Source organism: Canis aureus, chromosome X, assembly GCF_053574225.1.
Source record: "Canis aureus isolate CA01 chromosome X, VMU_Caureus_v.1.0, whole genome shotgun sequence".
NCBI lineage: Eukaryota > Metazoa > Chordata > Mammalia > Carnivora > Canidae > Canis > Canis aureus.
Window position 1 is genome coordinate 13,668,791 of NC_135649.1, and position 21,374 is coordinate 13,690,164.

General features: G+C 41.7%; 1 protein-coding gene and 1 long non-coding RNA gene across 5 annotated transcripts in view; both read right to left on the reverse strand.

The window, feature by feature from the left end:
* Positions 1-21,374, reverse strand: part of LOC144308471 (uncharacterized) — a 349,376-nt gene that overhangs the window by 193,221 nt on the left and 134,781 nt on the right. The window lies entirely within an intron of this gene.
* HAPSTR2 (HUWE1 associated protein modifying stress responses 2) lies at positions 7,258-8,635 on the reverse strand. The gene has a single exon (XM_077887853.1). It carries the CDS (start codon positions 8,459-8,461, stop codon positions 7,619-7,621), a length of 843 nt encoding a protein of 280 aa, XP_077743979.1. The 5' UTR covers positions 8,462-8,635; the 3' UTR covers positions 7,258-7,618.

The window sequence follows — 21,374 nt, forward strand, 5'->3', positions numbered from 1 at the left end:
GCATTCTTGGAGTTTTCTGAACAAAACCTCAATACTTACCAACTTGACTTGTGCTGACATGATGCCACAACAAACCGAAAAGGTAAAATAAAATCCAAATGCTTTGCATGAGGTAGCACAGTGCCTTGCATCTTAACAATGTTTGTTGAAGTGAATTGAATTTGGAAGAGGTTGTCTAATTGGATTTGATCTCTTTTTAAACTGAAGTCAATGAACCAGGGTATGTCCATACACAACGCTAAAGCTCTCCACTGAGTCTATTAACATGTATTGAGGGTGGATACTGTGTTCTCTTGGCCCTTTATATAACAACTACAGGATCCCTGCTAGAGCACTAGCCGTTACGGGGGGGGAATGAGGTATAAATTTAACCCTCACTGAAATAAATACTGTCCTTCTATCCATGTTTCACCTTAAGCAGGAGGGCTCCTGTGGCATTGCCCCTGGAGATAGCATCATAACAGACCCTTCGACTATTGCACACACCTGTGGTAGCTACATTTTATCATACACAAAGATTTAAGCACCAGACAGCACCTGAAATTAGAGTACTAAAAAGAGATTTTAAGAAATAGGAAGAACTGGTTATTAAAGAGTTGGCAGGGGAGGGCGGGAGGCATTTACAATGTGTAAGTACATCAAATCATTACCTTGTACGCTTTAAATATCTTTCATTTGTACTTGTCAATTATACCTCAAAAAAAAAAAAAGATCTAGGAAGAACCGATTTTTAATCAAAGGGAATGTAAATACTGAAAGAGCAGCCCTGTTAAATTACACAAATTCCACTTAAAACATGAAAAGCCAAGACCACTATCAACAAGTCTATTTAGTTAATTCAGTTAAATATAAAAAGAAGAACATTCGACCCAGGCATTTGGCATTGTGAAAACAGACTAAGCAGTTGATTGATCGATCTATTTTTCAACAGGTTGTGTGGACATCCTGTAGGCACAGACTTAGTCTGAGGCTATTGCCTTAAAAGAGGTAAAAAATCCAATCAGATATAGTAAAGTGGAGATGGTCACAGTGACCCGGCAACCTCTGTTCAAACTTTACCCATATTAGGACACTCTTATACTGGGTTGTTTTGAATGAGACCCCAATGTATTTATGTATTTTTTTAGTCTTCTTTATCACCTTGTGTACGACTGAGCAGTTTTTGAGGAGACAAGCCACTGTTACAATGTTGTCAAGGCCCTTCTCGTTTTCTAGTTCAAATCCTTGTTCATGCTGTTTGCTAAGTACTTGTTCCCTGTGACAGCTTTCAGCCAAACAGAACACTCTGAATGCTGCATTCCAAACCACTCTGTCCTGCTGGGCTCTGAGTGAAACAAGCTCTTCAAACTCCATCATGTGAACTTTTCACAAGGAACAATCTCCCTCAGACAATTCCATTCAGAGATACTATCCGTGAAACTGGGACTCGGGGAAGGGGTGACATCACAGGCTTCCCCTTCTGGCCAGGGTCATGACCACCAAAGTTGTATTTAAGAGGCTCCCACGTGGTGCAGCACATGATTTTCTTAACGATCTAACATTTCCCCCAACTTTCCCATAAGCTTCCAATTTAAGATATTTAAGATATTCACACTTAAACACAAAATTGGGTACTGGTGTCAAGAAAGCCTGGGATTTCAAGAAGAATGAGAAATTTGCAACCAGAGTCTCTATTACTATTAGGGGTAGGAGGGTAAATATAAAACATACTATATAATATGTGCCATATGTGGGGCTTTTTTGGCAGTGTTGAGAATCATAGAAATACACGGTACTATATCCAACCAAAAGGGTGGAAAAGAAAGAGAGGGAGGGAGAGAGAGAGAGAGAAAGAGAATGAGAAAATTAGATTGCTTTAAATGTCTAAAGCCAAGGTTTGGACACCAAAGCTTTAAAAAAATGCAGGATTATTCCACCGAGATGGACAGCCAGTTAGCTTGCAGTTAGGTAACAACAGAAAGAAAACAGCACACCAGGCTATCTTTTGAGGAATCTGGGCTCATTTTCAGAAAGACCTGCCTGGTAGCTCCTGAAGAAGGCTTTGGACTCTCCTAAAAGATGTTTAAGATGAAGACAGTAAGTCATGGATCCAGGATGGTTTCCATTCTAGTTCTCACCAGAGTTGGGGCAGGTAAACTGGGTGGCTTTCCAGGTCCCCCTCGTAGTCCAATGAGTCTATGAACTCCTCTCTGTGTAACAGCCTACTGCTCAACTTATTATTTTTGAAAAAGAATAGTGCCTGAATAAGGGGGCATTTGCCTGTCAAAGGCCCCATAAGCATTCAAATTTGTTTTTTTAATTCTTGACCTGTGGAGGAAGATGAAACCAAAAGAGAGAGCTAAGCCTGGGAGTCCTTGTTCCAAGGGGCTCACAGGGACTCAGCTAGTCAGACATTAGGTTATCAGAATGAAAGTATCATAGAAAGAAGGTAATCGCTACCACTGTCTATTGAATTAAATCACAGATCAGAAAGTGCCAGAGCTCGTGGAGACCTTAAAGACCATCTAACATAACTAACTCCTTTATTTCATATACCAAAAGGAAAAAAAGGGCTGACTTGCTCAAAGTCACATATGGGGAAAGTCAAAACTTAAACCCAGATCTTATGGGCTTGCCAATGATGCCTGACACACTACAATCGTACCTACAAATGAGGAGGAATGTTGATTATTTATTATGATGTGCTACACTTCTTTGAGGAAGCACATATAATGCCCCCTAGAATAAAAGTGCTCCTGCAAAGTTTTATTTCGAGCTTTCCTGCCCACAGTATAATTTTATGACAAAAATAATTGTTTTGTTAAAAAGTATAAAAGTATGGTATAATGTTGAATGTCTTTTTAACCTACACGTGAAGTAATGGAGATGTGCATACATCCCCCCCCGGGAAGAGACTCCGATGGGATGAGACTTCATGGTTTACAGTCTAGTGGGGCAAAAAGACACAAACTGATAATTCCTTGATGAGTCCAAACTGAGAACTTTGGGGAGAGGCATTTAACCCCAACTTGGAAGGGAGAGGAAGGTATGAAGATTAAAAAGGCCTGAGGCCAGAGATGATAGAAAGGAAACTTGGAGTAGTCCAGTTTGGCTGGTGGCTGCAGTGCAGTGGTGGTAAGGAGTGACCTGTATTCCCTGAATGCACAAAGCCAACAACTACCCCCAAATAAACACAACGCTGTAAAGATAGTATGCTCACTATGCCAGAGTGGCTTTACAATACAAGTTTCCTAGCCTTAGTCAATCATCAGCATATTAATTAAAAGATCTCAGGGAGGCACAGTGAACAATGGACTGGAACCTGCTATGGGGTATTAGTCTTACCAGTAAGTCACTGAGCCCTCTCTGGTGAGCTCAGTTATCCCATCTGTAAACTGAATAGTTGACGCTACCTTAGAAGATCTCTAAGGTCCCTCTTGGTTCAGAATTTAGGAAGGATCCCACCATGCATTTGCTACTAGAGGAAGTCTGTCAACCTCCATGAAGGCCCCGGCTGATCAACAATCCTCCCCTGAGCCCCTACTCAATTATCATTTCATAAATGGCAAAACAACCTCACTGCAATGTTTCCTAACTCTCAGTTCAGAAGGAAATTTGACTAGCAAGCAGTGGTCTAATGGATAAAATACTCAGCTAGAAGTTAGGAAATCAGAGCCTTTTCTCAGGCCTATAAAAGGACACCAATGAGATTTCATTTAATAACAAGTTTTCCACTGTTTTCTCCTAGAAGGAAAATTTATGAGATATATTATGAGATATGCCAAGTTAAGGGCACCTGGCTGGCTCAGTCAGGAGAACTGAACTCAGTGCGACTCTTGATCTCAGGGTTGTGAGTTCAAGCTCCATGTTGGGTGTAGAGATTACTTAAATAAACTTACAAAAAAGAGAGATGCAAAGTGATGATAAAGATAATAAGTACAAATGGAGAGAATCACTTTAAGCGGGCACAGAAATTTCACCATCAATGATTAATTTTAAATTTGCTCCTTAAATCAATCACAAATCTCACAATGGGGTCCCTTGGGTTCAGACTTGTCTATGGTTCTCTAACCACAGTACCGTGGAAGGCAGGATGCCAGTGGCATCACGTTAGGGTCATAGGATTGCTAACTGCCTCAACAGCCACTTCTTAGGCTTTTCAATATAGGATACATACACACATATATCCGTGTGTGTGTATGTGTGTGTGTGTGTGTGTGTGTGTGTGTGTATACAAAGAAATTGGGGCATCCCGGGTGGCTCAGTGGTTTAGCGCCTGCCTTCAGCCCAGGGTGTGATCCTGGAGACCCGGGATCAAGTCTCACATCGGGCTGCCTGCATGGAGCCTGCTTCTCCCTCTCCCCCTGCCTCTGTCTCTGCCTCTTTCTCTCTCTCCATGTCTCTCATGAATGAATAAATAAAATCTAAAAAAAAAATTGGCTCCTAGAAACAATTGCAAATCTCACAATGGAGGCATAGCGGCTTCACACTTCACTCTGCATCACAATCACTGAGGCCCCCTCCAGAAAGCAGGTCACTTCAGGGATTCTCCTATTGAGATTTTAATTCACGTGGAGCTGCTAATTTCATACATAACTCAGTATATTCTCAAGGGAGGTGGTCATGAGACCACTTTTCAAAAAGCTGACTCTAATAGTTAGGAATAAGAGTAAAGACACGCAGAGGAGAAATTACCTAGAAATTAGAGCATGGGCTTCAGGTGCCCTTCCTGGGCAGTAAGTAAACAGAAAGGGAGAAAGGAAATAGGTAGCTATGCCTGAGTTTGGATGGGGGCTTACTCATCCACTCACTTAATAATAAATATTCACTGTGTGCCCATATGGATTGGGCAGTGTGCTAGGCACTGGGAATTACAGAAGAAAACAAGACGAATGAGGTCCCTTCCTCATGCTGACGTGCCCTCTTACGACTCTCCTTATCTACTTGTTAAAGTAACTGTGGTTGCACAGTCAGTCCTGCAGCCCCTAATGCCCCGATGATTCCACCGGAGGAGGGCTCTGGAACACAAGAAGCAGGAAGAATGATAGAAGGGAAGGAGGCTTCCCAGAGAAAGTCCTGTCAAGATAAACACCGCCACAACCGTGATTAACCAAAAGGCAATGTTCCCAGTAAGAACATCCTACAGGGATACCCTGTGCTATCCCTGCTGCAGTGTCCCATGCTACTGCTGCTGCACACCCAGACATCCTGCTCTCTTCCTAAAGGACGTGGTATCATCCTCTGCCCTAGGATAGAATCTAAAGTACTGGACCAGGGATGCCTGGGTGGCTCAGCGGTTTAGTGCCTGCCCTTGGCTCAGGGCGTGATCCTGGAGTCCTGGGATCAAGTCCCACGCTGGACTCCCTGCATGGAGCCTGCTTCTCCCTCTGCCTGTGTCTCTGCCTCCCTCTCTCTCTCTGTGTCTCTCATAAGTAAGTAAATAAAATCTTTAAAAAATAAAAAAGTACTGGACCAGGTATTTAAGACCTTCAAATATACTTTGGCCCCTGCCTCCTCTTATCTAGTTCTGGTGATCCCCTGAAAACACTTAACGGGTTCCCTCCTTCTCAAACTTTGTCAGATATCCTTCCTCTACTGGTATTCCCCGTGCCCTCTCTTTCTACACATTTTTCTGGCCCCAGTTCAAATGCCGCTTCCTCCAGAAGGAATGTCCCTCTGGGCAAAGAGGGCCTTTGTCCTCTGAATTCTTCCACATGGTCCTTAGGTGATTTTCCTACAATTGGAACTGCTTTTTTCACTACATTAATCTGTCTTCCAAGTTAGGATGTGCTTCTTGAGGAAAAGGATATTTTTTTTGTTTACATCCCCTCTCAGGACCTAGCAGTACCTCTGTAAGTACTTGTAGAGTGCCTCAAGAGCAAATTTTTATTCTATCAGGGAATTCACTTCATTTTGTTGTCCTATTTCAATGCATTAGTTGAGTACAAATCTACTCCAAAGGCCATGCTAATGAAACAGAAGCAATGTCCTGATATGAACCTAAAAGCAAGGTATTACTCATCTATCTACAATTATTTTATATGCTGGTTTTGGAAAAAGAGCCTGGGAGAGATATGTACCTTTTAACTTCTTCCCACCCCTTCCATAACCTCACTGACCCCTCCTGTGCCTCCACACCTACTCTCTTTCATCTCCACTCCACCCACCTCTCTTCAGAACCACTTTGGCCCTTTGGGTGTCTCTAGGACATTCGTTTTCAAATCCTTTCCATTCTTACCCCCTCCCCATTTATTTTTCAGGCCTGAGGAGGTAGATCTTTCATAAGTCCAGTTGTCTCGCGTACCCCTCAGGCAATTTCAGGAACTCCAAGGCTGCTCTAATATGCAGAATGATGATCCTGAGTACTTATGAGCTAAACACACTTAAAATACAAAATCTGGGATACTTAGACAAGTTTCAACTGTTAGAACAGTAGTCTCCTGTTCAAACACAGAGATTCTACTTTCTGACTTCTAAATTGATTCTCCTGCTTTTCTAACATACAGGATTTTAATGTTTTACTGGCTTCTATTCATAGAGAAGGGAGAACGTTTATTGAGTACCTTTAGGTGGTAAGTACTGGGCTAGGTACCTAGATTGCAGACGTCATCTTATCCTCAAGACTAGTTGAGGAGACACACAGCTCCATTTCATGGATGAAAGCCTGAGGTCAAGAGACATTAAGTGATCTGCCCAATTATCATGCAGCATAGTTGTGGGACTGGGATTTTACTGTTGGTCCTTGGTAATACAAAGCTCATGCTCTTTTAGTTATATTATGCTATATCCTTAAATAAAACCCAGTTCATTCTGACTATTCCGTCTTCCAATTCAAAACAGAGATCACCAAAAACCTGAAACTGCAGGATAAGGGACTTTATACATTCCTAAGAAAAGGGAGCACCACTGGGCCACCAGGAACACCATCTTTGGTCTCAGGATCTCAATCATTGGCCTAATTTTCCTCAAGAGCACTGAATTGACTCCATATCAAGTATTCCCTGTCCAACCATCACAGCAGCCCTTGACACCATCACATAATCATCACCATCATAAGCAGCTACTTAAAAAAAAAAAAAAAAACCACACCGCCTAATGTGCGTCACTCGCATACTCTGTACAAATTAGGTGCATGGCCAAGTGGAGGGAAAATAGCAACTCCAAGTTTCACATTTCGATCAAATGTAACTTGCAAAATGGTTAAAGCACAGAATCAAATAACAGAGGAGAAAAGTATCCTATAACCAAGTCAAACACCTGTTAGTCCTTCCCGTTCAAGACGTTTAAAGAAGGTCACATTTATTCATTCAACAAACATTTATTGGGCACCAGCAAGTGTGCTAGGTGCTAAGGAACAGGACTGTGAACAAGATCAACCAGGCTCCCGCTTTGAGCAGATCCGTCCGCTTGTCCTGATCTTGGTAACTACTACACGATGCTTGTTCGCTGCTAGAATCATATTTCGGGGAAAGTCAGAGTCATACGTGGGCTCTTGTCGAACACCTTAAAAGTCTCGGTAGGCAAACGTGACAGAAAGCTCTGTGAGGCTCTGGAAGGGCGAGGCGGAGCGGCGCATCGTCACGCGGCGGCCGGGCCGCTCCCACTGTCATGGCGGCCGGCGGCCCGCGCGCCGCGTGCTTCAGAGCATCCGGTTGCGCTTGGCGGTCGGGGAGTCTGTGACACTGTCACCGCACCGGGCCGAGGTGCGCTTGCGGGTGCCCCCGCTGTCCGGGCGCGGGGCCTGCTCTTCGGAGGTGAAGGGGCTCGAGTCGTCGTCGAGGAAGCTACTTTTCCGGCGCCCGCCGCCGGGCACCGCGCCCGCGACGCCGCTGGCCTGGGGCGGGGAGCCGGGGGCGCCGGACCTCACGCTGATGCTCGCCATGGCTCCGCTCAGGCCATGCACGGCGATGGCCTCGTGGAACGGCTGCAGGTCGACGTCCACGGCCGAGCCGGACTCGGGGGCCGCGGCCTGGCCGGCGGCCGCGGCGGGCGGCTTCGGGGGCGTCCGCGGGGCGCGCGGCGGGGGAGGCGCGGGGGGCACTTTGCCACACAGGAAGCTGATCAGGTCTTCGCGGAGAATGGTGCTGCGGCCCTGCTTCGCCCACTCCAGGACATCCCGGATGCGCCGCTGGTAGCCCACCTGGACGCCCAGGTCAAAACTTCGTTGGTGGGCGTCCCCGCTCTCTTTGTACAGACTGGTCACGGCCATGGCCGCGTTCTGGAAGGGGTCCCACATGGACAGTTCTGGCTGTTGGCACCCAGCATCCTTGTAGAGCTGGGCCACGGCGGTGGCCGAGATCTGGAAGAGGTGCCACAGCTTCTGCTGCTCGCTCCGGAGCCCCGCCGCCTCGGCGCTCGCCTCCTCCCGCAGCTCGGGGGCCAGCTGCTCTTGCTGCTCGGCCTCGGCCAGGCACTGGCGCTCCCACTTGGAGAACCACTGCTCGGCGACCTCGGCCTCGCCCTCCTTCGGCGGCTCCTCCATCCTCGCCGCTCGCCGCCGCCGCCGCCGCCGCCGCCTCTTGCTCCTGCACCTCCGCCTCACCTCCTGCTCGGGGCTCCCCTCCTCCTCCTGCGGCCGCCGCCGCCGCCGCCGCCTCCTCCGCGTGCGCCGGCGGGCGGTCGCGCGGGCGGCGGGGCCCTGAGGCCAACTGTTCCGGCGCGCGCCGCCCGCGGCCCCGGTGCACGCCCCGCCCCGCCCCGCCCGGCCCGGCCCCCAGCTACGCGGCGGAGGACTCCGCAGCCGCCGGCGCCGCCTTGCTGCCCCCTTCCGGCCCCGCGGTCCGCTCCGAGGGCCCCCCCAGGGCGCCGCGGCCTCCCTACAGCCGCCGCCGCCGCCGCCGCCGCCTCGGCCGCCGCCGCCGCCCGGCCCCAGCCCCCGCCCCGCCGCGGCTGCCGCACCAGGAGCTCGCAGGGGGACCGGCCGCAGCGCTGCCTCAACGCGGCGCTTGCCTACTCTTGGCCCCCTTTTCACACATTTTGGAGACTTGTCGGCTTCATCCAATGAGCTGATCAAATTTTACATCCTATGTTGCCAGAGAGGATTATGGGGCAACTTCATGGTGTCGATCACATCCAGGGCGCCGATCCGGGAAGGCCGGGGGGTGGGGTGGGCCGGGGTGGGGGTAAAGTGGGAAGATCCCGGCCCCCGTGAATAGGCAGGCACCCTGAATCCCAGCAATGCCCTCTACACAGGACGTACCCACGAAAAGGGCCGCCCGCTGCTCGACGCAGTATTTTGTACAGGAAAAAAATAGAACTCTGCCCCCCACCCCCCCGCTTCCTGGGCCTCAGTTTCCTCAAGTGCCAAATGAGGTTGTTGAATTAAGTCCCTGGAAAGCACTTAGAGCCGTGATGTAGAACTTTCCTGCTGTCGCTGCAAAGCACCTCTTCTGGGCTGCTTGCATGCTTAACCAAATTCTAAGAGTCACATCAGAAATGGTACTGATTCCCCCCCCCCCCCAAGGATTCTTGTAACGTTTTGCTGTCTTAAAAAAAAATGGGTTGGGGTTCTCTTTGGTCTCCTTTCAACTACTGAAAATTCTAAGATGAAGAAGTAAGGAGAGAGAAAATAGGAAAATAAAATCCCAAACACCGTATTCTCTGCTCTATTGTAAAAATTCACTGCCTTTCAGGACAAAAAAAAAAAAAAAAGAAAAGAAAAGAAAAAGATCTTACCTAACCCAACACCCAAAAAATGATAGCTAAGTAAAACATCATGATAAATTCAAAATTAAGCTAAACCTATGTGATACTAAAGTCTTTTCCTTGGGTTCATTAACAACCCTCTTATAATGATGCAGTTCTTTTTTAGTGCACACAGTTCCAAAGCAAACTGTTAAGAGAAAAAAACATTATCACTGAGCTAAGAATAACATCAAAAATGGGAGAAACTAACATGTAATTTTTTTTTAAATTAGGAAGAAAGTTAGAATTTCACAGTTTTTGTTGTTGACCATGTTTGCTAGGTATCCATAGAGCCTTATACAGGAAGCTGAATCTTCTAGCAAAATATGTTTAAGAATTCCCAAATATGAGAATTAGTATATAAAATAAAATGATCTAATCATTAAGCTTTATCATCTTCCTAAAAAGAAATACATGTTTCTAAGTTAAATATAAAAGAGAAGAAGAAGAAGAAGAAGAGGGGATTGTGCCCTTTCTCTGCAAACCAGGCTTTTTCACGATTCATTAAACCCTTTTTCCATATGTGTAATTGGACTCTTCTCATTTACATAAACGAGGGATGAGGCAAAAGACCTAACATCAGCCCAAAAGGAGAAATCCATCTCTCAGTCTCCGATGTTAAAAAAATATATTGTAGAAAACTCCCAAGAAGGCAGATCCCCCTCCTCCCCCACACACCCACATATACCAGCCCCGAAATAGTTCATGGCCAAGGAGATACTGAGTTTGCCAGAGCTTTGGGGGTTGTTCTGCACACGCTGCCTCACAGTTATCATCAGAGGCACATGTTTTTATTTCATTTTCTCTAAGTAAAGACCTTGGACTGAAATGACTGACAGTAGGACACCATATCCTATTTTCTCCCCTCATTTCTGATTGGGTTAAAAACCAAGAAGAAAGACTGCACTGTCTTTGAAAGAGCACAACCCTCTGCTTGGGCTTGAGTTGTCTGGCTGGTATCCTCCATTCAGTTGGTCTCAGCACCTGATTAATTAGTTAATTAGTACTTAGAGCTGACTAGCCCCAGTCGGCAATTTTCATGCCCTGCATGGTGAAATGTTGAATCCAGCATTGAAATTTCTGTGTCACACACCCTAATTATTATCACCCCACTACTTTTAAAACCATTGCACCAAATTATTATAATAGACAGAGCCAGACAACTGTGTGGGAATATGTTCTTTCTGAGAAATAATGGTAGACTTCTAATATTTTTCACTATTGCCCTTAACACATTTAAATAAAACAATGAATGGGGAAAATTCTAATTCAATTAGCCTCCAACTCCTTCTACAAAGAAAATGATTTTATACGAGAGAGATGTTAGGAAAATTGCACCAAGATTTTTTGACGCTTTATCAGTTCTTCGATGGCAAAGAGTACATTTACAAGATATCCTATCTGAGATTAATTTTGTTCCCATATTTTTTTCCATGTCAGGAATAAAAATCAGAATAGATAATAGTAACAAAATACAACCAAAAAAGAACCCTAAGATCATTTTAACTAGCTGTAAGAAAACGATGCTCTGTGTGTGTGTGTGTGTGTTTGAGGTGGTGGTGGTGGGGGGGACTTTGGATGTTTAAAAATACTGTGCTGACATGGTTTAGGAATGAGTTTTCTTTGGGAAAAAATACTCCTTGGCCGCTGCCCCATTCTTCCATAAATTTGATGTCATGGCGAAGGTTAAATATCAACTAGGGAAAAACAGTTTTAGAAAATAAGTTAGGACACAAACTTAGGGGAATCTAATTTTTGCCATTTCTCAGTGTCCCATTACCAAAAAAGGGCCCCAGTGTGTCAATGCTTTTCAGTATGACTGGTAGCTATTTTCACCTGAAACAATCCTTATATATCAGTAGTGGGCTGCCTGTAATTGTCAGAGCTAAATGGTACACAAAACTGGATACACAACCACACAGATCAGTAAATGGGTCGGATTGAAAGCAAAAGTAAACACCAACCTTAGGAAATGAAAGAAGTTAAAAGATAAGTGTTAAGGACCTTATTCTTTTTGGAGAATAAAACAAGATTTAGTAGCTTTCCACTTAATTTAAATGAAAAGAATCACTACCTTACATATTGCAGTGATAATGTAATGGGGAAAGAAAACAAAAAAGTCTTTGTACAAATGACACCTCCTATAGTTGTTGTGAAGAAACTTTTCCCCTTGGTATCTGCTAACAAATTCTAATTAATGCTGCACATTCCTTTACTGAAATCATTTAATGCGTAACAAGGGGGGTAAAAAGAAATGCTGAATGCTCGTGATTGCCCTGTTAGAATTATGGGAGTGAAAGCCTGGGGCCCCAAACTTACTGTCTATTAAAGCCAAGCTTTGAAAAAGAAATGCAACCTACAAAAGCTGTCAATCTCCCTTGCCCCTAAAGCCTGGGTTCACATGGATTCAAGTGACAGCCCTCCTCCCCCATGCACAATACATCAATCTGTCTCTCCCACAAGCACCCACAGCCCATTGTGCTGGCCGCAGGTGCCTATTATGGCACCCATGGCTGCCTCCCACAGCTCCGCCCCTGAGAAACAGGAACTGCAGACAATGGAGCCCTGTGGGAAGACAGAGGTGGGTGTTGGGAGGGATAACAGACAGATGGTAAAGGGTATAGGGTAGTAAGGTAGTTTCAAAACAAATGTCAAACATTCAAAATTATTGCTTTCTCGTGTCTCTCCTTTTGAATTGCCTTTGCTTCAATCACCATCTGCCATAATTATAAAGATACTTACCTGTTATGATGAATTCTTGCTCCCCTTTTTGGGTAGTGGTGGATGGAATGACCTTCAATACTCTACTCCTCCTATTTAGTCTCTAGGTTTCTCAAGGTCACAGACTGAGGAGTTTTAGTTAAGTGACACCAGGATACCATAGAGGGGAAAGAAGGAATCTTTCTATAGTTTTTGCAAGGTTTGTGGTTTCCCTTTGAGCTTAGTTTTGGGCTCCTTAAGGGACATGGGTTATAAAAATTAGTTACTTTGGGTAATATACCTATGAAATCAAAGTCCTATAAGACTTCTGACAAACGTCATATCAGGCAGGTGAAAATTCTTAGGCCATTTCTTTTTTGGTGAGGAGTCACATAAAGGGAGATGAGGTGCATTTAATAATAAAAGTACTAATACTTTCTCACTCAGACTTTTGCCTATTTCCAAACATGCCAACCAAAATAAGTAAAATTGCGATACAATAATACTAGATACTATTCACATGCAGTGCCAGTATCACAGCAAGCACATTTTAAGCAATTCATTTCATAAAATGTCACTTGCCTGTGGTGGTTTTTCACCTTCTGAGTTGTGGACCAATTAAGAAGTAATAAATGGAAGAATTAAGATATATGTCAAAAATATACATATTGGTTCAAGTAAATTTGATTTAGTTGCTTTTACCCTTGCTTTATCATCACAATATACCACCTTATTTCCTGTTTTCGAGATTTGTCATAAACTAAAAGCAAGCTAACAATAATTTCATTACGACTTCTACTACCTGTCTCAAACAAACAAACAAACAAACACCAAGAAAAATCTGGCACAATTCTAAGTCATGGTCAAGAGGATTGGTAACTTGTTGGAATGAGGGTACCGCTAAAATAATGCCAGGGACTACGACCAGCCAGTTTTCCTGAAGCAAACAAGAGGGTCTTGGTTTGCTGTCAAAAACTACAAACTAAGCTTTAACTAGGGACTGTCAGGGATCCAAGTGAGCTCCTGGCCAGGGAGAGCTTAATTAGCAGAGTTGGTTTGGGTTTTTAAATTACAGAAGAAAACAACCAATACAGTATGAAAGCAGACAGTGGTCTAATGTAGCACAAAATTCACTATTCCATTATGTGTGTGTGTAGTGGTTTTGCACATTTCGTTAACAATTTAAATTTAGATTTTAAACTTGATTTCTGTGCCCATTACTAGGGCATGTTTCTTTTGTTTCCTCTTATGTATCCTTTTAGATATTTTAATGTATTTATCACCAAATAGAAATATGTGCCCCTCTCTTTTTTATATAAATGGTGGCATACTATACATACTATTTTGTTTTTTAACCTGAGAGATCTTGGAGATCACTCCATATCAGAATAAGAGCTACTAAGGCGTGCTTCTGAAATGTGAATAGTTTTGAGTCATATTTGGTATTTGTAAAATAGAAAGAAAGAAAGAAAGAAAGAAAGAAAGAAAGAAAGAAAGAAAGAAAGAAAGAAAGAAAGAAAAAAATATATGATTCCAAGTATTTAGCTACCAAGCGATCAAGCCATTTGGAGGCTATTCTTATTTCTCCTAACTATTAAATTAAGCGTTCCACTTCAAATGCTCAGAAATTAGTACAGCTAACCCTAATTATCCATCTAAATGGGAGCCCGAGAAAATGTGGGGAGAAAGTCATAGATAACCCATAGATGCAACCTTTGTTAAAGATGCTTACATGGGAAAACTTTTAAGATTTTTATTGGTAAGGTTTGTGAATTGTTTCCATACCATCCAAAATAATCAGAGTTCAAAAGAAATTGCTAAAGGCTTCCCATTTGATCCATAGTCCATTATTCATACTTATGGTATCTCACAAGAATGACCTTACTTAATTGATTTAAATGATTAAAAGATGCCAGGTTTTAGCTGTAGAATTAGTTGACAATACACAGTCCTTTTACCTGTGCTCTAACACCAAGTCATTTTACCTCTAGATGTTTTCCATGAGGCTGTTGAGTCTACCCATTTTGAAATTAACATAGTCTGTTGGTTAAAATCCAAAATTTTTATTGCCAGACAAACCTGGGTTCTAATCCTGGCTCTGGAGCTTGGAAGTGGTGTGATTTAACTTCTCTCTCTGATACTGAGTTGTCTCTAAAACAGGGATAATAATAGCTGCTACTTCACAGGTTTGTGTAAAGATTACATAAGACCATGCATGGACTCTCAAAACAATGCCTAGAACATAGCAAATCCTCAAAAAACAGTATCTATTATTACTACTACTAATATTAGTTATAGGACTCTAAGGATTAGCTAGAGGAATTCTCAAATCTGATCAGCAAAATCGTCTGGGGGGTAGTTTTTAAAAAATGCACATATCCCAGATGTACCTCTCCAAAAGAAACTCCAATTAAATAGGTCTGTGCTGCTGCCTGGGAATTTGTATTTTAAAGCAATAAAAGAAATCCCAAGATGACAACTGCTAAACTGACCAAGAAAGCATTAGGTCGTAATTAGAACAAGAAGTCAAAGGGTTCAGTAAAGAATATCCTTAAGATGGATGCAAATTCTATAATCAACCTATATCACTAAGAAACCAGAAGCTGTTTCTGTGTGCTTTTGATTGACAATGGAATACAATTAGAAACTCTAAGGAGAACAAAAAGCTGTATGATGATTCTAGTTCTAATAGGAAACGTGCTAAAATGTGGCATCATTTGAGCTATTGAAGGAGTGTAAGAAAAGATAATCCATTTGACTTTGACACCTGAAATGTTCTCCTACCCATGGTGATGTTTTACAGCCATATGATTACATTTATTTTCTCTGTAGGTCTAAACATATTACTTGGTCCTGCTGTGAATAATATTTACATGGAAGTTAATATTGGGAAAGCTGTTGCTCCGGTACTTTAAACTTCTTATTTTGAAGTAAAGATTCGCAGGCAGTTGTGAGAAATAATAGAGATACAGTGTATCCTTTACTCAGTTTCCCCCAACAGCATCTTGCAAAAGTGTAAAACAGTATCACAATCAGAATATTGACATTGATGCAGAAGATGCAGAAGATATGTTGTTGTGTATAGTCACACTCTCTTTCCAGATGCAGAAGATATGTTGTTGTGTATAGTCACACTCTCTTTCCTCCCATCCCTTCGCCTCCTTGAGCCATGGTAACCAATAAACTGTTCCATTTCTATGATTTTATGATTTCAAGAATGTATGCAAATAATATAAATGTGATCATTTATAATATCATTTATATTATAAATGCAACCTTTTGGGATTGGCTTTTTCCACTCAACATGATTCTCTAGTGATCCATTCAGGTTGTTGCCTATATCAATAGCTCCTTCCTTTATATTGCTGAGTAGTATTTCTTCATATGGCTATACCACACGTTGTTTAGCCATTCACCTGTTGAAGGACATCTGGGTTGTTTCCAGTTGGTGAATAAAGCTATTATTAATGAAGCTGCTCTGAACATTTGTGTACAGATTTTTGCATGAACTTCAAGCTTCATTTTTTTGGCATAAGTGCCCAGCAGTACAATTGCTGGGTTGTATAGTGCTTGCATATTTAGTTTTTTAAAGAAACTGCCAAACTCTTTCCAGAATGGCTGTACCATTTGACACTTCCACCAGCAATGTATGAATGATCAAGTTTTACCACATTCACCAGCATTCGTTATTCTCACTAATTTTAGTTCTTCTGACATATAGTGATATCTCATTGTGGTTTTCATTTATGTTTCTGTGAAACTCGTTATATTGAACATATTCTCATATGCTTGCTACCTATATATCCTCCTTGGTGAAATATCTCTTCATGTCTTTTGCATTTTAGTTATATTTTTTTAAATCAAGCTATAGATAAAGCGTACTGAGGATTTTTTTTAAAGATTTTTAAAAATTTAAAAATTTATTTGTTTGACAGAGAGAGGAAAAAGAACAAGAGCAGGGGGAACAGGAGAGGGAGAAGCAGGCTCCCCACTGAGCAGGGAGCCCAACGTGGGGCTTGATCCCTGGGATCATGACCTGAGCTGAAGGCAGACACTTCACTAACTGAGCCACCCGGGGGCCCATACTGAAGATTTAATTTGAGTTGTAAAAAGACATTTCATTTTACTTTTAATTGTGCTGTTTTATTGTCTAGCTTAACATTTAAAAAGCACTTACTATGTACCAAATGCTACTTTAAGTACTTTGAAATATTTATTTCAATTTAAGTGAAATTTAATCTTATAGTAACCAAATGAAGTAGATACTACTATTATCATCTCCAGTTGACAGTTGAGTAAATTGAGGGCACAGAGACATTCAATAATTTACACCTAAGATTACATAGAAAACAAGTGGTGGAGCTGAGATTTGAACCTAGGCAGTAGTTGTTCTTTTTTTGTTTTGTTTTGTTTTTGTTTTGTTTTGTTTTTGTTTTGTTTTTTGGCAGTAGTTGTTCTAAGCTTAACAATATACACATAATATTATAAAAGTCAGAAGCAGTGGGAGGAGCGATAGTGTAGGAAAGTGTCTGAAATGAGTGTTGATAAATATTGTCTAGAATTAATGGATCCAAAAATAAAAATTATAGTATTTAAAGTTATAAAAGTAACTACTAAAATGTCCTGAATATCATAAAAATATAACTAATAAAATTTTGGGAAAATCAGAAGTAGATAAAGGAAGTGGAGTAAGTATGCTAAATCCTTCATCTTTCTTGAAAGTCAAAAATACTGTCTAAAATTGATAAAGAAATAGAAATAGAAACATTTTATTTAGAGTAGTAGTATTAATCATAAGAAAAACTAAAAACTAAAAACTCAACTAGAAATAGGGTGGTTACCTCTGGAGGCTGGAAACTAGCTATTAAACAAAAAACTTTTCTTTCTCTTCTATACTGTTCAAATTTTTAAGAACTGTATTTAGGTTATAACTATGATAAAAACAGAGGATATCTTAATTCTGATTAAGGCAAGGTTCAATAGCCACCAAGCTAAATTACACCCAATATTCTTGGGGGTCTCCAAAGATAGGTGAGGATGAATGGTTTAGCATGTTGCATATTATTAGTCTGGAATTACTAGGTGCTTTGGATCGACTTGTAGTACCTGTTAACCTCAAAATTAAAGCTGTCAGCTATTTTACCAGCAAAAATGGGTTTATTCTGGAATAGCAGAGAACTGCAAAAACAAGGCAAGTCCAGCGAACAAAGAAGAAAGCTCTCTTACTGAGAAAAGGGGGTAGTTGGGAAGGCTCTTATAAATAAAAAAGTCCATTGGTGGGCAGCCCCGGTGGCTCAGCGGTTTAGCGCCGTCTTCAGTCTAGGGTGTGATCCTGGAGACCTGGAGACCTGGTGACCTGGAGACCTGGAGACCTGGGATCGAGTCCCGTGTCGGGCTCCCTGCATGGAGCCTGCTCCTCCCTCTGCCTGTGTCTCTGCTTCTCTCTCTCTCTCTCTCTCTCTCTCTCTGTGTCTCATGAATAAATAAATTAAATCTTTTAAAAAAAAAAGTCCATTGGTATAAATTCGTAAAGTATAGTGGCTTCTCATTGGCTGAACTGTGACAATTTCTTATTTGCTGGGCTGTTGCTAGGAGAGGTGAAAACCTTTCTTCCTCCTAACCAGTGTAGTCCAAGTTGGAGCTAAAGGAGTATCTATTTGCAAGGTATGTCTTTCTGTGGGGTCTGCAATTGATAACTAATGGTAGGGCCTGAGAGCTCCCCCTTCTGGCCTCCTAATTTCATTTTAGTGAGGTTTCCTTTATAAATTTTCACATATCCTTAACTTCCAAGTCAGCCAAGGATGCTAGTCCTAACTCTGTATTCTGTTGGGTTTTTTTTGCCCTTCCACTCCCTTATGTTATCCTGTATTCCCTCAAATCAAGAATCAGAAGATTGGTGAAAGGTTAGCTACATGGTTAGGGTCAAAGATAGGGAAATGATTCATTTCCATCTCCCAAATTCAAACTCCCAACACAGTATAAAAATAGATCTCAATTCTAGGTAATAGATATTGAGAAGAAGGCATTTTTCATTGAAAAAGGTAAGATGTGCACATGGTTACAAAATTCAGATAGAAAAAATGCTATATACAGGAAAGTAAGTCTCCCTCAATTTTAGACACCATATCTTCCTTGCCAAAATCAAGCATTTTTAAACATTTTTAATATATATTTTCAGATTAAGCAACACACACACACACATATACAGCTAGGTGCATAATTTTCACATTAACCTGTTCCTCACTTCTTTTTTTCACATATTAGTATTTTTTGGAGATGATCCCAAACATAACATGTAGGTCTACTTCATTCCTTTTTCTTTAGTTTGTTTATTTATTTATTTATTTATTTATTTATTTATTTATTTATCTATTTATTTATTTATTTAAGAGAGAGTGAGAGATCACAGGAGCAGGAACACAGGGAGAAGGACAAGCAGAACATGGAGCCAATGCAAGGCCCGTCCCCACGACCCTGAGATCATGACCTGAGCCAAAATCAAGAGTTGAATGCTTAACCAACTGAGCCACTCAGGTGCCCCTCTACTTCATTCTCTTTAACATCAGCATGATATCCCCATGTATGAGTATACCATAGTTATTTAATCAGCCTCCCATTTGTGGACACTTTTATTACTATATTTTTACATTTATCATTTACAAATAATGCCATAGTGACCTTCTTTGTACAAGAAGCTTTACAACTGCTTTTATTTCAGTAGATGCAGAGATACATATAAGCATTTAATATATACATATGTGCATAGGTAACTTTCTATATTAGTACAGTCTATTTGATATCTGTATAATATTCTATTATATGACTACTGAATATACTATAACTTATTGAAGCAGTCCCCTTATTGGATAGCCAGTTATTTACCATCTTTTGCAAAAAAATGGGTTAAGGATGACAGTGAGTTTAACTGTGGTTCTGAGTGAGCATGTGTGTTTGTGTGTGTGTGTGTGTTTGAGTGTGTGTATACATAGAAGCATATTTATAGTCAATGACTAAGAAATTAGATCAGACCAATATACACTGGATAATATTCATGGCATTTGAAAATATACCAAATTTACCATTACATTTGAAAAATAAACTTTTTTTAAAGATTTTACTTATTTATTCATGAGAGACAGAGAGAGAGAGAGAGAGAGGCAGAGACACAGGCAGAGGGAGAAGCAGGCTCCATGCACGGAGCCCGATGTGGGACTCGATCCTGGGCCTCCAGGATCACGCCCTGGTTGGAAGGCAGGCACCAAACCGTTGAGCCACCCAGGGATCCCTGAAAAATAAATTTTATAATACTTTTACCAAATCTGTCTTCTACTCCCTGAGAGAAATTAAAGCACCGGGGCACCTGGGTAGTTCAGTTGGTTGAGCATCCGACCCTTGGTTTCAGCTCAGGTCATGATCTCAGGGTCGTGAGATTGAGCCCCATGTGGGACTCTGTGTTCAGTGCAGTCTACTTGTTCCTCTCCCTCCTCCTCTGCTCCTCACCACACACTCTCTCTCTCTCTCCCTCTCCCAAATAAATAAATAAAATCTTAAAGAAAAAAGAAAAATAACAGCACCAATGAACTATCTTTTAGCTGTTCCCTTAGGAAAACTTATTTTTTTAAGATTTTATTTTTAACTGATCTCTATACCCAACATGGGGCTTGAATTCACAACCCTGAGATCAAGAGTCACATGCTCCACCAACTAAGCCAGCCAGGCACCCCCCTTCTCAGGAAAACTTAAATCCCAAATTATATATACACCCTTTTTTCTGTCCTGCTCCATCCAGCTACAGGAGCCTCACTCAGGTGCTTACTTGGAGTCGGACCCCATGCCCTGGAACTGATAAAGACTTTTCAACATCTTTCAAATTCTGTTACTTAAACCTCAGATTTTTTTCATCTTTCTAAAGTTCCAAGGACCTAACAAACCACAGAGAATATGGTAGCATGGATTCCACGCCCATAAAACTTTACTAATACCATGGTTAAATGTAATTGCTGATTTTCTTTACAATGAAGTACCATTTCTCAAGCAATGATAGCATTTTCACTTACAATTTAGAGGGTTGTTAGCAGATGGAGACAACAGACCCTTAGCTCATAAAAGTACAAGTATAGAGAGAAAACACAAGAAAAACAAAAGGAAATAAAAAACAAGGACAGTTTTTGAAACAAATGCTGCTGAACAACTCAGTACTCATTTGGGGGAAAAAAATCAACCTCAACCTTTTATCCAGCAAAAACCATTAACTCAGAATACTTCATACATAAACCTAAATGTATGAACCCAAAGTATGAAACTTCTAGAAGAAAAAAATAGGAGACAAATTTGAGACTTTACAGTAAGCAAAGATTTTTTAGGACATAAAAACATAGACCATAAAAGGAAAAAATGGACAAATTGGACTTCATCAAAATTTAAAATTGTTAGCTAGCTCAGTTGGTAGAGCATGCAACTCTTGATGTTGGGATCGTGAGTTCAAGCCCCACATGGGGGGTAGAGTTTACTTAAAAATAATAAATAAGCAGTGCCTGAGCAGCTCAGTCAGTTCAGTAGCTGACTCTTGATTTTAGCTCAGGTCATGATCCTGGGGTTGTGGGACTGAGCCCCATGTCAGGCCCTGCATTTTGTGGGGAGTATGCTGGGGATTCTCTATCTCCCTTTCCCTCTGCACCTCCCATTGCTCATGCTCTGTCTCAAATAAACAAATCTGGGACACGTGGGTGGCTTAGTAGTTGAGTGTCTGCCTTTGGCTCAGGTAGGGATCCCGGGGTCCTAGGATTGAGTCCCGCATCAGGCTCCCTGCTAGGAGCCTGCTTCTCCCTCTGCCTCTGCCTCTGCCTCTCTCTGTGTGTGTGTCTCTCATGAATAAATAAATAAAATATTTTAATAAATAAATCTTTAAAAATAAATAAATAATCACAAAAAATTTTTAGAACTTCTGCTATTCAAAAGTTAGCATTAAGAAAATAAAAAGGCAAGCCACAGACAAGAATAAACACCTGAAG

Excerpts from the sequence above, each read along its gene's own strand:
- HAPSTR2 (XM_077887853.1), bottom strand. The coding sequence starts at position 8,461 with ATGGAGGAGCCGCCGAAGGAGGGCGAGGCCGAGGTCGCCGAGCAGTGG.